The sequence below is a fragment of the Notothenia coriiceps genome, unplaced genomic scaffold, assembly GCF_000735185.1.
Source record: "Notothenia coriiceps isolate Sejong01 unplaced genomic scaffold, NC01 NC01_scaffold00010492, whole genome shotgun sequence".
Classification (NCBI taxonomy): domain Eukaryota; kingdom Metazoa; phylum Chordata; class Actinopteri; order Perciformes; family Nototheniidae; genus Notothenia; species Notothenia coriiceps.
The window spans coordinates 16820-32047 of NW_011343193.1; the positions used below are offsets into that span (position 1 = coordinate 16820).

General features: G+C 38.9%; 3 protein-coding genes across 3 annotated transcripts; 2 read left to right on the forward strand and 1 right to left on the reverse strand.

Annotated features, from left to right (window-relative positions):
- Positions 1-1984: 1984 nt before the first annotated feature.
- On the forward strand, positions 1985-3230 carry LOC104946017 (uncharacterized). The gene is made up of 3 exons (XM_010771757.1): positions 1985-2033; positions 2121-2214; positions 2360-3230. Exons 1-3 carry the CDS (start codon positions 1985-1987, stop codon positions 3228-3230), a joined length of 1014 nt encoding a protein of 337 aa, XP_010770059.1.
- An 882-nt stretch (positions 3231-4112) lies between these two features.
- LOC104946018 (zona pellucida-like domain-containing protein 1) lies at positions 4113-6978 on the reverse strand. Its single transcript, XM_010771758.1, has 10 exons — positions 6885-6978; positions 6390-6616; positions 6050-6240; positions 5875-5947; positions 5685-5782; positions 5474-5557; positions 5177-5348; positions 4585-4684; positions 4374-4397; positions 4113-4270 (listed from the first exon to the last, which is right to left on the reverse strand). The coding sequence occupies exons 1-10, from the start codon at positions 6976-6978 to the stop codon at positions 4113-4115; spliced, it is 1221 nt and encodes a 406-aa protein (XP_010770060.1).
- Positions 6979-11878: 4900 nt separating this feature from the next.
- laynb (layilin b) lies at positions 11879-14612 on the forward strand. Its single transcript, XM_010771754.1, has 4 exons — positions 11879-12139; positions 13195-13501; positions 13814-13971; positions 14526-14612. Exons 1-4 carry the CDS (start codon positions 12067-12069, stop codon positions 14585-14587), a joined length of 600 nt encoding a protein of 199 aa, XP_010770056.1. The 5' UTR covers positions 11879-12066; the 3' UTR covers positions 14588-14612.
- The last annotated feature ends 616 nt before the right edge of the window (positions 14613-15228 follow it).

Sequence of the window (15228 nt, forward strand, 5' to 3'; positions counted from 1 at the left end):
GGTTAATATGTCCACCTGCAGAATTAAAGGACCAGTCCACAAGTAAACTACGTTTTTTTTTCCAGACTCAGGGAGAAGTGTTTACATTTTTCATCCAGGATCTGTAAAAAGTGTCTTGGTTGCCTGCCTTGTTTGAGTCATAGCCAATAAAGTCGTTTTGGAGATGCTGTTAAAACTTCACTCCCTTGATAAACCTCTCCTGTCTGCTTGTAATGCAGCACACGTGCAGTAGGAGAGTTTGTCTGCATAACTTTCAATGGCATGCTGAATGATTTATGAGGCCTGCGAGGTAAGGTGACAGTGACAGTGAACGGACTGAATGCTGATGAAAAGTAGCCGGGAAAACAGAGAGTAGGGCTGCCTGGTGCTGCAGGGTCACATTACGGCATTTGTTCTTCTAAATCCTACCATGAAACTGATTAAAGATTTGGCTTCCAATGTACATCAACGCAGCTTTGCTTTATAGGAGTCTACTCAGCAGTTTGTGCATCACAGCAGCCTATTCACATTGAAATCCACATATCAAGCTCAGATTCAGTACCTGACTATGCAAACCAGATGCCACTCTAAACTTCACTTCACATATTGAATATTTATACTGTTGGTCTTTGTGTTTTACTTGATGGTAATAAGAGTCAGGGTCGGTTTGACCCATAACTGACCTTTAATATACAGCAACATATGAAGGTTTTATCTGTTAACTGAAAGTGTAAATGCAGTAATATAAAATACAATTATTCATGTACTCTACTTATGTAAGTAACCTGCATTTGCACAAATATGTTACTTGTTTGGTTTAAAGGAAAAACAATTTTGTCAATTTTACAAAAGTAAAGTTTTTTTCTTTATTATGTAAACCTTTGACCCGCAGACAGTTCCTCTGATGGTAATCTCTGCACACCTGTGTAAAACAACCAAGGAAAGATTGTTGCCCTTTACTCCAAATTAAAATAGAATATGATACCTAGCCCTAACTTATTATCATAAAAAGTATATCGAACAGTCCAATCATTTCAAAAGATTGAGAGTTATAGTAATGTCTTCATCAACTAGTGTTGCTTATTACTGCATGTGCATCCATGTGTCTAACAAGGTCTATGTTGGAACATACAATATGTCAGCATGGCAAACTGTTCTACAGTTAACTGTAGCCAACAGTGCTGTTTTTATGTACAGTAACCAAAGTCTTACTCACTTTGTTATTGTATTGAAATAAAGTTGGACTTTAGATAAGCGGAATAACTCTTTCATCACGGTAGCCATGGACTTTGATCCTTTAATGACGTCTCGTAAGTTATCTAACTAAACACAGTTCAACTTTCACCCACATTTCCATGTCACTGGTGCACAAAATCCTCCACATCGCATTCAGAAAAACTCTACTAGTTGCTGAAATACAGAGTGTTGACAGATGGGAAATTATTTGTAATACCAAACAATACTATTCATTTTGTATTCATTAACTATGCAGGCAAATGCAGAAATGTCATTCAAGACTCAATAAGTTGGTTAGTTTTATGCAGGTTCAAACGTGGATGTGTGTGTGTGTGTGTGTGTGTGTGTGTGTGTGTGTGTGTGTGTGTGTGTGTGTGTGTGTGTGTGTGTGTGTGTGTGTGTGTGTGTGTGTGTGTGTGAGAGAGTGAGTGAGTGTGTGAGAGAGTGGTGTTGTGTTGTGTTCTGCCATTAGTCTGACCCTCCACGTGTTGCCTGTTGACACAGGCAGTTTGGGCTGATGCTCTGATAACAAGGACCTTTATAAGTCAGACGAGAGAAGACGTCCCCCTGCAGACCTAGATCCTCAGGTAAAGGCCAGCCACTTTTTCACATATTAGTCTTTCGCTTGTCTTCTGTCTTAGACCCAACAGGGAATGTACATACAATGAATCATATATCATTATTTAATCTGGAAATGTTTATGTTTGTTCTAATATAAAATGGTATGTAAAGTTTTTTTTATCTTCTGTTCCTCCACAGAAAGATAAACATGCATCTAAAAGTTGTGATCTTCGCTCTATCGTCCTTTGCAATTACAGGTATACATTTATCTTTAAATACTGTTTACAAAAGCCCTTATTTAGCAATGTATTCATTTTTTTAATGTATGTTTTCTTTGTCTTCAGCATACCCTCTCCACCGTCACACCAGGGAGGCACCCTTGACTGATTTAAAAGACAACCAGTCTCAAGACAAGACTGAATTCACAAAAGATGTTGAGTAAGTTGACTGAACTAAGTACTGTAAACTAATCTAAGACCTTAAAATTCATTTGAAGCCATACGCTCAAGTCATGGTAATATATTTAAAGATAATACAAATGTAAACCCTTATTAATGTTGTACTTTTGTCTCTCTTTGCTCAGTAAAATATACAAGAGCCACATAGACAGCATTGGCCTTTACAACCATGATGATCAGAGCAAAAACCCTGTGGTAGAGGAGATGCAGCACAAACTCAACCTTGAGTCGGAGCGTCTGCGTACCCGTCTGCGCCAAGAGCTGGCCGAACTGCGAGAGAGGTTGTCCCACTCTTCGGGCCACCTCAGCTCCCCCCTAGCCAGCATGAGGGAGCGCTTGGCACCCCTCATCCAGCAGCTCCAGAGCTCTCTAAGCAGCAGCACCCAAGACCTGTGTGGCCATCTGAGCCTCTATCTGCAGGGTCTGGAGGCAGCTGAGGCTCAGGCAGAGGCCACTCCGGCTTTGTACCAGGAAGCCTTCCACTGGATGAGCCTAACGCTGGAGCACAGCAGCTCTAAGGTCGCTGACCTCATCAGTGACTTCCATACTAAAACCATTGAAGTGATCAACCATCTGAAAGAGACCAGTGCTAGTGAGCGAGAGGCAGGAAAGTCAGACCACTGGCTGGAAATTAGCTCCAGTATGGGACAGGAAGTGAGTTCTGTGAGGGTGGAGGCACAGAACAGGGTGGGGGCTCTTAGAGCAGAGCTTGCTGCTCTGCTAGGAACTTCACGGCCCGGTAAGGCGGAATTGACAGCCAGTATGGAGCGCTTCTGCCAAAATGCAGGCTTGCAGAGCCAAATGTTTCCGGCCCGGATGGAGAGGCTGTTTAAAGGGCTGGAAGATGAGTTGGAGGTCAGAGGAGGCACAAGACTGTCTCCTTCTTCTTCTTTTTCTTCTTCTTCTTCATCGTCTGCACAGACAGCTGGACATTTGCAGGAGGACTTCTCAGTTAAACTTTCTGCTCTGCTTGAAGACATTCTGCAGTCAGTGTAGTGATAGTCATATTTTTTATAATAAAAATGCCAATAAACTGCTGTTATTATCTTATGAAAGTGTATAATGTGAATAATTGAATTTTAGTTCATTTTTTACAATATCTATTATGCAATTTGATATATTTTATTTCAGAGCAAGAACTGTTGTTCTGCCACACAGTGTATAGCTTTTGGCAAATGTTCAACTCTTGCCAAGTTGGGCTTTTACATGCAGATAGTTAGAATTATACTTGTCCTAAAGTGTTAGTTGTTAACCATTATTTTGGTTGTTGTTTGCTACTGTACCAGCACAGTAAGATGATTGTAAATATTTATGAGTGTTTGGTTTTGATTGATGTATTGGTTTCATTCTGTATGTGAATTAGTTTGTAAATATGTTTACTGTGCAATGTAATGTCAACCACAGAATGCAACGCCAACATGATTTGACTTTTATTTGTAATATTATCAAAACAGATATGACCTATATACTGCAGATTATAATGTGCCCCCTGTGTTTTTTTTATATATACTTTATAAAACATAAGATTTTGTACATGCAAACATTTTTTACGACAAGACCTACAGGCTAGTATCAAACAAATGTAGAAAAACATAAAATATTAAAATGACTTTGTTCTGAAATGACTTCCATATTTCATGTTTCTTCTTTTAGACAGTTCTGATTTGCCTGTTCCTTCCTAACTGATACATGAGTGCAGATGCATCAAGTATATACAGAAGAAGTGATATAAAATACTAATCTTTTTCCCTAGTTCCAAAGGTCACCTGACAAGAACATTATTACCGACAAATCATAACATTATCAGATACTTGGTTCTCAGAATAAGTCACAATATAGTATGAGGTGACAAGGAGAAGACAATTTGCCTGATGTCTGTCAGTTAAAAGCACGAGGTAATCCTCCTGCCCAATAAAACTTCTTCAGGGCGAACCAGCCGCCCAGAACCAGCAAGGCACTAGCTGCAGAGCCGAACACAACTCCTACCACCAGGCCAGTCACGTTCACTTCATCCCTCTCTGATGCCACGTCAGAACCTGATGCACACAGATGCAGATCATTGGGATTTCTTTATGAGTTATACACATTCAAGATAAGAACATGTATTTCTAGTGGTTCATTTGATTACAATATACTCACTGTATGCAGCTGCATTTTGCCTCTCTTTAGAAGGGGTAAATAAAAAAGGGTAATTAAGAAAAAACGTGTTATCATTGTTTACTATATATATTTACTATATAATATATATATATATATATATTTACTATATAACATATTATAATAATAATAATAATAATAATAATAATAATAATAATTTAATAATAATAGTATTGTGTTTGCAGGGACTTACCTTCTCTGCCAGTGTAAAGAGGTCCAACTGAAATAGTTGCAGATTCACTGCTTTCTTTCCCATAAGGAGTCACAGACCTTTTTCTTCTGACATTACAGGCCTGAAAAACAACACACGTGCATTTGGGTTTAGTTTAATCCATTTCATATAGTGTCAAAGTATGGCTTCTCTATGCAAAATGTAGATGTTAGAAATAACACGTGTTTTGTTTTTTATGGTCAAATTGTAAAATATTCACTTTAAAGGCAAATGTGGGTTACCTGGTGGCCCGGGATTCAAAAAAGGTGCCAACCATCAGTCAGAATTTCCCCAAAACAATTTGACTCAATAAACTTGGTTGCAGTTTCCTGTCTTTCCGTACATTTCCTGTCACCTATACTTTTACTGTTTCTTCAACACTACAGATAAAACAAAAAATCTTTTTTTATCTTTATATCTATTTCTTTCATTACCAAGATGCAAAAAACAGGTCAATTCTATACTTCAAATCTTTATCCTATAATATAGTTTTGGCTAGCCTTTGAAAGCTGATTTAGCATTAACTTCTCATGTCTTTAAAGCAAAGTCATTTGTTCTTGACTTCTCAACTTACAGACAACAGCTCTTGGCATTTGCTTGGTTCACAGAGTCTTAGTATGCAGTGCAGATAGATGCTGGACTTTGCCTGGTCGCGGTGCTGAACAAAGCGGAAGGCCTCGAAGTTAAAGCGGGCGACCTTGGAAAGGCCATTGCTTGTCACAGATGTCCTTTGGTCCAATGAACAGCTTGTGGAGAGTATGGAGATTATTTAGATACACTTTATATTTAAAAAAAAAAATAGATGTGGAGTTTAGATTATTTCCCCATGCATATAGCAGAATTTACACTAATGATGCACGTGCGTCCATACCCGGTGAAGAAGTTGTGCTGCTCACTGTTCGACATGTTGTAAGCAGTGGGAGTGCCAAAGCAGTGATCCAGCAGTATATAGAAACTGAAATAAGGACAGTGGGCCAATGAAGTACTGTTTGCTACAAGAAAACAATTTTCCCATTTTTATTTCACTATCCGTTTTTCTGATAAGCACATTCACTCTGTGCGTCCAGTAATCTGTCACTTACGTTCCTGTGAGGTTAACTGCCTTGACCTCCACATGGATCCTGGTTCGGAGCTCAAGTCCTGTCGAAGGTACTACTAAAGGGTAGATATTGTCTGAGTCCTGGAAAAATAAGATGTTAGAGTGAAATACATCAAGTGAAATATGTTTATAGCAGAGTAGAGTTTGTCTAAGGCCATTAAATGCCAACTTACATTAAAAACACTCATTTTAAGTGTATCAATGAAGGTTCCATTGTTATCGCTGGTCGCAACAGACACTGAGGAGCTGAAAAATCATTGAAAGAAATGGCTGTGTTTATGATATATGTCTCAAGCTAAAGTGATAAGGTATATTAACAACACTTTTTTAAGATGGTAAGTTACTCACGCCACAATCTGTGTGTTGTTGATCAGGTATTCCAGCGGGTATCGGCAGGAGAAGTGATAGTAGAGGTCTGTGGAGTAGCTGATCAGCCCCAGGTCAGTTCGGGGTGTGTCAATGAACCCGGTAATGATAACTGACTGGATACTTGAAAAGCTGCTGAAGGGACCTGAGGGGTCCGGAGCCTCATCCACAATCTGCAGAAACACAATTGTAATATAGTCCAATAAACTGCAACATCATTCTTAATAAAGTGATATGTATCTTTAAATCCCTGTTGCAGTAGTATTACTATTTGTCCAGTAATTTAACAATATTCAACGTCCTATACTAGAGACCTTCTGACCTGCAGAGACTGGCGGCAGGGGTTCTCCTGACTGTCGTTAACAGGAAGCTTGTAACGGATAACTGCAGGGTCCACACTGTTGTCGATGGTGCCCTGGCACTCGGTGGTGTTGTGCTTCCCGTTCAGAGCCAGGTCTGTGGTGTTGAAGCCTGCCCACTGAGCTGTGCACAGGTTGATCTCTAGCGTGATCATTCTGGCCCCACATTCAACTGTCATGTCTGAATTGTCTACGTAAGAAAAGTAAAAAAGAAAAAAGACCAAGAATTATTTAATTATGTGTGATTTTTTTCCCATTTTGAATCAAAGGGGAAATGAAGATTATAATACAGTTGCTGATGCAGAGACAGAGATGAGGAACATAAATGTTACATTGAGCAGGACGAATAGGTAATTTTCTCATTTCGTGATTGTTACTTAACACCGTCTGTTCTAATTTGTACATAATGCACGTTAAAACCAAACTATCTGGCTCAGTGAAAGAGATATTCAGCCTACCGGGGATCCTCTGGTAGTCAGACGAGCAGTTGTTGAGACACACAGCTGGCTGCAGGAGCACAACCAGCAGAGGGAGACAAAGATAGTGACTCATGCTGTCTGGAGCAGGGTCAGTCAGATCAATAAATCCTATATAAATAAAGAAGAAATCAATATCAACAACAATGAAAACAATAAAGTAACATTAACAACTGAGTCAGATCAAAAACACAAAAGGGATCATTTAGCAAAACACAAATTGGTGGTGTAAGTATAGAGAGCTGATCTTACGTTAGCTGGTACCTGAGCAGGTGTCACATAAGGAGCTGTGCAGTGTGGCTTTTATAGTATGTGACATCCTCAAGACACCTAAAACCATAGAGGTGGGACTATCAAGCCCTCCCTTCATCTAATTATATACCCTTTTGAACAAACACACACACACACACACACACACACACACACACACACACACACACACACACACACACACACACACACACACACACACACACACACACAATCCATGTTTCTGTGACTCCTGATTTAGACAGCAGCAGCTTCTGGCAGCGTTTGCTGTCAGATTTAAACCGAGCAGATTAAAGTGTCAGTGGGATTTGATACAGATCACTCAGGGTAACTACTGTACAACTGCTGTTTTAGGTTTCTCGCTTAAAAAATGACTATTGAGAGGGAACGTTATAGCTGCTGGCTATGTGCTTAACCTAAAATCATATAACCATAAAAGCTATGTACATACCTAGTACATACACTTTGAAATTCAGAAAAAGGAAATGTATTTTGAAACTATCAACCTAATAATTAGACATGATCAAATTTCATCCACATTTCACTAACTTAACCTCAAACCTGCAGATGAGAATACATGAACACCATTTATGCTTTTCCTAATTACACTGTATTGATATCTTCTGTAATGAATAACTGAGATACTGTACATCATTACATATAAGTTACAAATCTACCACATTGCACCAAAAAACAAGTGCATTTTCCAAAATCCTTGAGCAAAGACTCACTGTCACGAATAGAACAAATTGTTTTTTTGAGAATAAAACACCTTGAATGCTTGAAAGGTGATCATGTTCGCCACAAGCGATGAAGTCCTTAGCCTGCCAGGATTAACCTTATTTTCTTTCCTTTGCATGACAAACATCACCCCTTTTGTCTCCATAGAACTGCATTACACGTAATGTATACAGCTATAGGCCTCAACTGTTGCCTCTCTACTGAAAGGCGCCATTGTCACTCAGACATGTGAAAAAGGAGCATCCATGTTTTTGTGCCCCTGGTGAGAGAAGACATTTGTTACACTATCCACAGATGCGTCACTTTTACATTCTCTTCGGTCCTCGTCTGTGTTCAAGGATCTTTCCTCCCAGGACACCTGTTTGGAAATTAATGGTCGGCTTCTCTTATTAACTCTAATCCCATACTTCGTTTCATGTTGCTGTAATCCCCCTGCATGCATAGCCAGACACAATGTCTGGATGGAGATATCTGAAAATAATGCTAAACTGTTGGGTCGATGGATTTAACAAACCATTGATATATAATCATGTAAACATCTTACAGCACATTTTATTTTACAGCATGTGGCATTTTGTCACTCTCTAATTATAAAAACATGTATCTCCAACTATAGGGATTTTGTATCAATGATTGGGAGAATGTCCCTTCTTCAGATTAAGCATAAAGTGTACGTTAACTTTAGGGCAGTCAACGTTAGATAGAGCAGGCTGCCAGTGGGCTACAACAAGGACTGTGCATCTCTACTGGATCATTTTACAAAGAGGAGAAATGGTCGCTGGCATACAATCACATTAGAAAACAATGAAAAACGGGCCCAGGGCAGGACACCTATGTAGTTTAGTAAGAAAGAAGATATACTGGGAAGGTTTGGATGACATTATACTGTACTCTCTCAGCATGTATAGTATAGTAAGGCAGATGATTAGATTTGAATTGAATAGTAAAAAAAAAAGAAAGAATGGCACATTATGAAAAGTTGCAGGACTCCAAAGTTGGGGGAGTTTTTTTTAATGTGAAACAATTATTTGCCAAAAAATATTCCTCTCATGACATATTGCTCTCATATACTTTTCTCCAAAACAGCGCTGTGAACGATACTACAATTAAGAGTCTTGCATCGGAAAAAAACTTAAAATAGCTTCAAAGTAAAAGACAAAGTACTAAAGTATCATAATCTAAATATATTTAAAGTTATGCATTATGCAGAACAATGTCCCCTGAGACTGTTTTCATAATTGACCACATTTGATTGGTAATACTGATGCATGGGATAGTGTTATAGCTGTTGCTACTCTACAGAAAGTAGTCAGGTATTTCCATTAGTTTCTAACATAGTTGCCGCGTCCCTCAGTAGTGACCCAAGACAAATCAGAGGGGTCTTGACGTGGGGAGGGGAAAAAAGACCTGCAACTGAAGTTTGTCATTCTTTATTTTTTTTAATAAATACTGGATGTTTAAGGCAGTTATGTAAATATAAAAAAACATTAAATAAATTAAAAGGAAAAATATATCTTTGGTGGAACAACTTGAAAAAGACAAGGAGCCACAGCAAGACCATGATGTTTCATAAACTGTCACTGTTTCAAGGGATTGGGAAATATTTCCCTCTAAAATAGTGTGGAGTATACGTAAATTAAATACTTGGGTAAATGTACCACTGGTGTCATTCAACAAAAACGAATTTCGAAGCGAATGGGAGTTGCTTCTTGTTGCCCCATTTGATCAGGTGTTTGGTGTCATCTGCTGGCCAAAATTAAAAAGAGCTCAATTGCCTTGTGCTCTGCGTGTGATGGGACTCGTGATTCATCGGGGTTGCTGAGTGCAACCAAAAAGAGACACAACATCCTTCTTATTGAACAATGACAGCCATTGTTTCTATATATCCATTCCAGTAAACAAGAAAAAGCACAAATAATGTGGAATAAACAAATAAACAAATAAATATGTATACATTGAATCAAGAAATCACACCAAATACCAAATCTGGATTACCAATTTACCAGAAGAAATATACCCCTTTTAAGTGTAGTATCAACTAATGATATATTGGCTTTAATGTTGATCAAAATCCATATATTGACGTTCTGGAAGAAGGTTTCCTTGTCGAAATATAGTTTGAGGAAGCTCTAATTTTTTAACTAACGTTGTTTACTTTACTAATATAAAAGACCTGCTTGCATTTCACAGAGAGTATGGGCTTGCAGGCAAATTAATTTTTGCCTCAGGGTATCTGAGCGTGTTTATCTGACAATGTGTCAGTCCTGAAGGGATGTGCCTCTCTACAAAAAGACCTTCCAACTGCCATTATTGCTCAGTGGGCTATTTCTAAATGGCTACCTTTTTAATTTTTATGGCCACTGTGGTTGTTGATGCATTTTTTCAAATGCATAAGCCACATTAAAAATGTTTACGACAACATCTGGATACGCAGTTTAACATTACTGTCAAGGTCATGCTGTGAAATGATCTGTGGTACATTCCTGATTAGGACAGATAATCTTTAAGACAGGACACAGCTCTTCATCACATGAGAAGTATTTGCATAAATCTACACTTAGTTTAACAAACTTGAGTGACTTTGATAGACCAAAACAAGGAAAAACAATTCAAGGTCACTCGTGACGAGCATCCGGAGGCTCAGTCTGATAAAAAGAAGACGCATGTCGCACCTCCTTGTGTTAAAAGCAGAAAAGAAAACAGATAGACAGATGGCCTGAAGCGAGGTAAACTGCAGACAAATAAACAGCCTGTGATTGTCAGTCGTCTCGGCTCTCCATGGAGAGGAGCTGGTGTTTATTACTCTCCTTCCAAGGTCATCTGTTGGTGGATGTTGTTATAAATTATACAACACAAGATGAGGATAAACTGCAGGTTGTGGCGGGATTATAGCTGACTTCTGTTACTGTTACAAGTCTAGAATTGTGTGCCTCTGACATTTTTGAAATATTTGATCATTCATCCATCATTGTGTGACACCATAGCATAAACACATGTGTATCTCAGTATTGTAATGTGGTGCTGCTGACAAAAACATAATAGTCAACAGTAACTGAAGCAGGCCGATATTTAACCTGACAGTCTTCCAGTCTTTTACTCTGACTCTGATTTACTCTCATATTTTTGATAGGCAGTGTAAAATCCATATTTTTGTTACGTAACCCATGTTCCAAAGTTTCCCAATCACACATATTTTGGAAATGAAGCAGCATTGCCTGGAAACTAAACCAAAGCAATGAACAGGAAGCATGGTTCTGAAAAAAACCAACCTTTCCGCTTCCTTCTCTGGTTGCATTCCTGTTCAAATCTTTCTCTCTCCTCCTCTTAATCTCTCTGTTCCCATGTCACTTTTTGTCCTTGCTGCGTCTGTCTCTGTGTTTTCAGTGTGTGCTTTTTAACACTTACACTAAGACATGCACTACAGACATGTTGTTATAGTGCTGCTAAAGTGCTGCTAAACTCACATCACATGAGATGAGTATTTTCACCAGAAAAAAGGGAAGCATGTAGTTCTGCCTTTAGAAACGCACCATTATTGTATTGACCTTGTGTCTGTTTCTGATTCCTCGCTTCATTTTCTCCTCTGGGCTCTTTTCCCCAGACAGCACTTAATCTGTGTGTGTGTGTGTGTGTGTGTGTGTGTGTGTGTGTGTGTGTGTGTGTGTGTGTGTGTGTGTGTGTGTGTGTGTGTGTGTGTGTGTGTGTGTGTGTAAGACAGATACTTATTGTTTATTTTAATACAGGAAGCATGATGCATGTTTGGAACAAGGTACTCTATTCATACCATAATGACATTACTACATGTGAAATGGGATTTTCCTAATTAGGAAAAATACACAGGCTGTACAAATTCATACTTTTGTGGTTTGAGTTTACATAGAGGGTAAAGAACCACTGAAAATCCACAAAAGCCTACTTTCTGTTCAAAGCTAAAATCTTGGACAATGTCACTCTTGTTTTTTTTCCTCCCAGCCAGACGCCATATGCACGCCTCCACTAGTAGTCACCCCACTTCTGACTGGACAGACTAGACTACTCTGCTGCCTCTATCTTTAGCCTGTTTACATGCAAATATAACGCTAAACTCGTTAAAAACTCAGCTACCCTTGATTGTAACACTAAGTGTGCTACACATTCGGGTGAACATGTAGCAATGGATTTTATGAAGCTGTTTGGCACCGTTATCGCCGTTTTGTTCTACCCTGGATCCTCGTCCAAAATAAATGGTAAGAATTCACTTCGGAGCAAAGACACAACACTTTTAAACTTTATTGAAAGTGTATTACGGTATGTTTTATTTCCAAGTTAAGACTTCGTCATCTTGTTTTTTTACAGAGAACGTGTTTTTTTGTCTTTGAAGTTTGCATGCAGTGCTGAACGACGCTTTGCATTGTTGAGAGGAATCCAACATTATACTTTCTTATTCTTTAAAAAGTAGTTTAAAGTAACGAGGTTGATACCAGAACCATCGTAAAGAAGCCTAAAGCAGTATGATGTGAGTTATAACGATAAACAGACTGCAGTCACACAGCAGCACGTGATGTTGTGGAAAATGAACATCAGCAGGGTGTTTGGGATTCAGATCACAGATGTCGCAGTTTTTCTACTTTAAATGTTAAGACTACTTTACAAATGATTATGCTACTGACTATGATATTAACAGCCACAAAGATGTCCCTTCTAACTACAAAATTAGGCATCTGACGCCCAAATTTATTCAGAGCACTGTTTTTCAATGTTTTAAGGTTGACATAAAAATGATAAAAGTCTGAGATATTTGTCATTATTGTATTGGTTGTTTATGTTGGCTCTCTCTGCAAAAGTAACATTAGAAGCACTTCTCATCATCGTCAACTCATGTCTATCAACTGAACACTACATGTGATATGAGCCATTCAGACAACAAACTTCAGTTCTGAGTTCCCCCTCAGCAAACCACTGCATTTGACGTGGTCAGAATCTAAGTATATTTAAAACATGTCAGAGTTTAACAGTACTACATCCAAACTGTTTTAAATGGCACAAAACCAATAACGAAGAAAACAACACGTCTTTTTCCAGCCCTTAAAAATATAGCTTTTACACTGTAATTGCACTACCATGTTTACTCTACCCACGCTGCAGAAAAGTGTGGGAACACTTTGGCAAACATCTCTGGTTCCTTATCTGTCTTGTTGTAGGTTGTTGATTATCTTCCTGCCACGTAAGGAAGTCCTCAGAAAACAAAAATATCCTTTACTAATCATCTTGTCATGTTCCCTATTTTGTCTGTGGTGTTCAGGCCAGAGGATCTGTCGGCGCGGGACAGAGCGTCCATGCTACAAGGTGTCCTACATCCAGGAGAGCAGGCGGAGGCTGACCTTTGAGGATGCCAGGCAGGCCTGCAGGTCGGATGGAGGAGACTTGCTCAGCATTGAAACAGAAAGCGAGCAGCGCCTGATGGAGAGGTTCATAGAGCAGCTGCAGGCTGGAGATGGAGACTTCTGGATTGGCCTCCGCCGCAGCCCACAGCGGTACAGGCCCGGGAGCACAAGCCCAGGGTGCCCCTCGCAGTACTATTGGCTGGATGGAAGCAAGGCCAAGTTCAGGTCTTTTTCTTTCTTTTTTTAAAACCCTCTCACTATTTATGTATGAATGTTTTGCGTGCATCAGTGGAAATTGTATGAGGGATCTTCAGGGACACAGAACACTAGAAAATATCGGTAAAAAAAAGGCTGCAGTCAGTTCTGATTTAAAAGGTTATTGGATAAAGTCATGCGTGTGGGAGTGATGGAATGTCTGCAGTCCTTTGAAAGAATTTTGGAATGACATATACAGAGTCAAAACTCTGTATGCTATAATGCGAGTTCTGCAATTTAATAGTGGTACATGTCTGAACCTTTGCATCATTTTTTCTATAGGAACTGGCATTGGGATGAGCCATCGTGTGGTTTTGAAATGTGTGTGGTTCTGCACTACCAGCCCTCTGCACCGCCCGACGAAGAAGGGCATTTCCTTTTCCAGTGGAACGATGACAACTGCAACTCCAAGAACAACTACGTCTGCAAATACCCAGAAGGTGAGCCAGGAGATCACTGACACTGCTGTTGTACCTCACTGCTCTAAAATGAACAATAACATAAAGCACACTTTGTATTGGTTTGTTCGTATGTCCAAATAAATGTGAATTGTATCTGTCAAAATCCAATTCTTAAATATTGCCACCAATGTTTATGGCTACAGCTAAACCAGCAATGTGCAATTTGGTTGTTAATTGCCTGAATACAATTAATGCTCTCCCCAAAACAAAATATATGCCTGTGTTAGGGTATACTGTATGTCTAATTATTTATTTTTAAATCAACCTATTGTTTTAAATACCTATTAAGATATTCAAAACATATGAAACAACCCTTTACTGAATGTGTGTTCATCATTTGTACCATAGACATATTTTTCACTTTATACAGTTAACTTCTCTGAATATCGTTAGAGGCTCAAATATTATTTTGTTTAATTAATTTGTACTCCTTTCTTCTAATGGTTTATCATGTTCTTTATCTTGTATCTGTTTCTGTCTTATGTGAAATGTTTCTTGAATGTGTGCTTTATATATTGAATCTTTTTATGCAGAAAAAGTACAAGTGTTTACAGAGGAAGGGGACAAAGCACATGCAGGTACAACATGCACTTGACTATCCAACACACACTCTCCTTGTATGCATGATGTTGCTGTTGCTAAAGTAAACAAGGGACTTATGTGTTTATAGTTAGATTAAGAAAAGACTAAACCATCACATCACTATTTTGTTATCACTTAAATGCAAACTTCCCTTCCCTTCCCTTGTGTAAATGAAGACCTCTAGTGGTCGAAATGTATTTGAGGTTTGGGTTGTTTACCCTATAATCTGCAGGTCACTTCAATCAGCAAAGTACATGTATGATGTACGATATACTTTATTGTCCCCGTAAGGACATTTCTTCTGGACTCCGTCCTGCAGTTCCGCATACATGTACATATACAAACATAGTGGACATTAAGAGACATACACATATCATCAGTCATACACCGTTTGAACAAACACAATACATAGACGCACATACTGACAATGGCGGCCTATTGCACAACCCTCATGGCCATCATTTAAAAAGTACATTTCATTACATTTGACTACATTTAATTTCATGTGAATGTTAAGAAGCTTAATAGACATAGGTAGGAATGAGTGCTTATAGTGGTTCAGCCTGCTCTTGGGAACTCTGAATCTTCTACCAGAAGGTAGAAGCTGGGATTCTGGGTGGAGTATGCGGGTGGGATCAGACACCATTTTTTTTT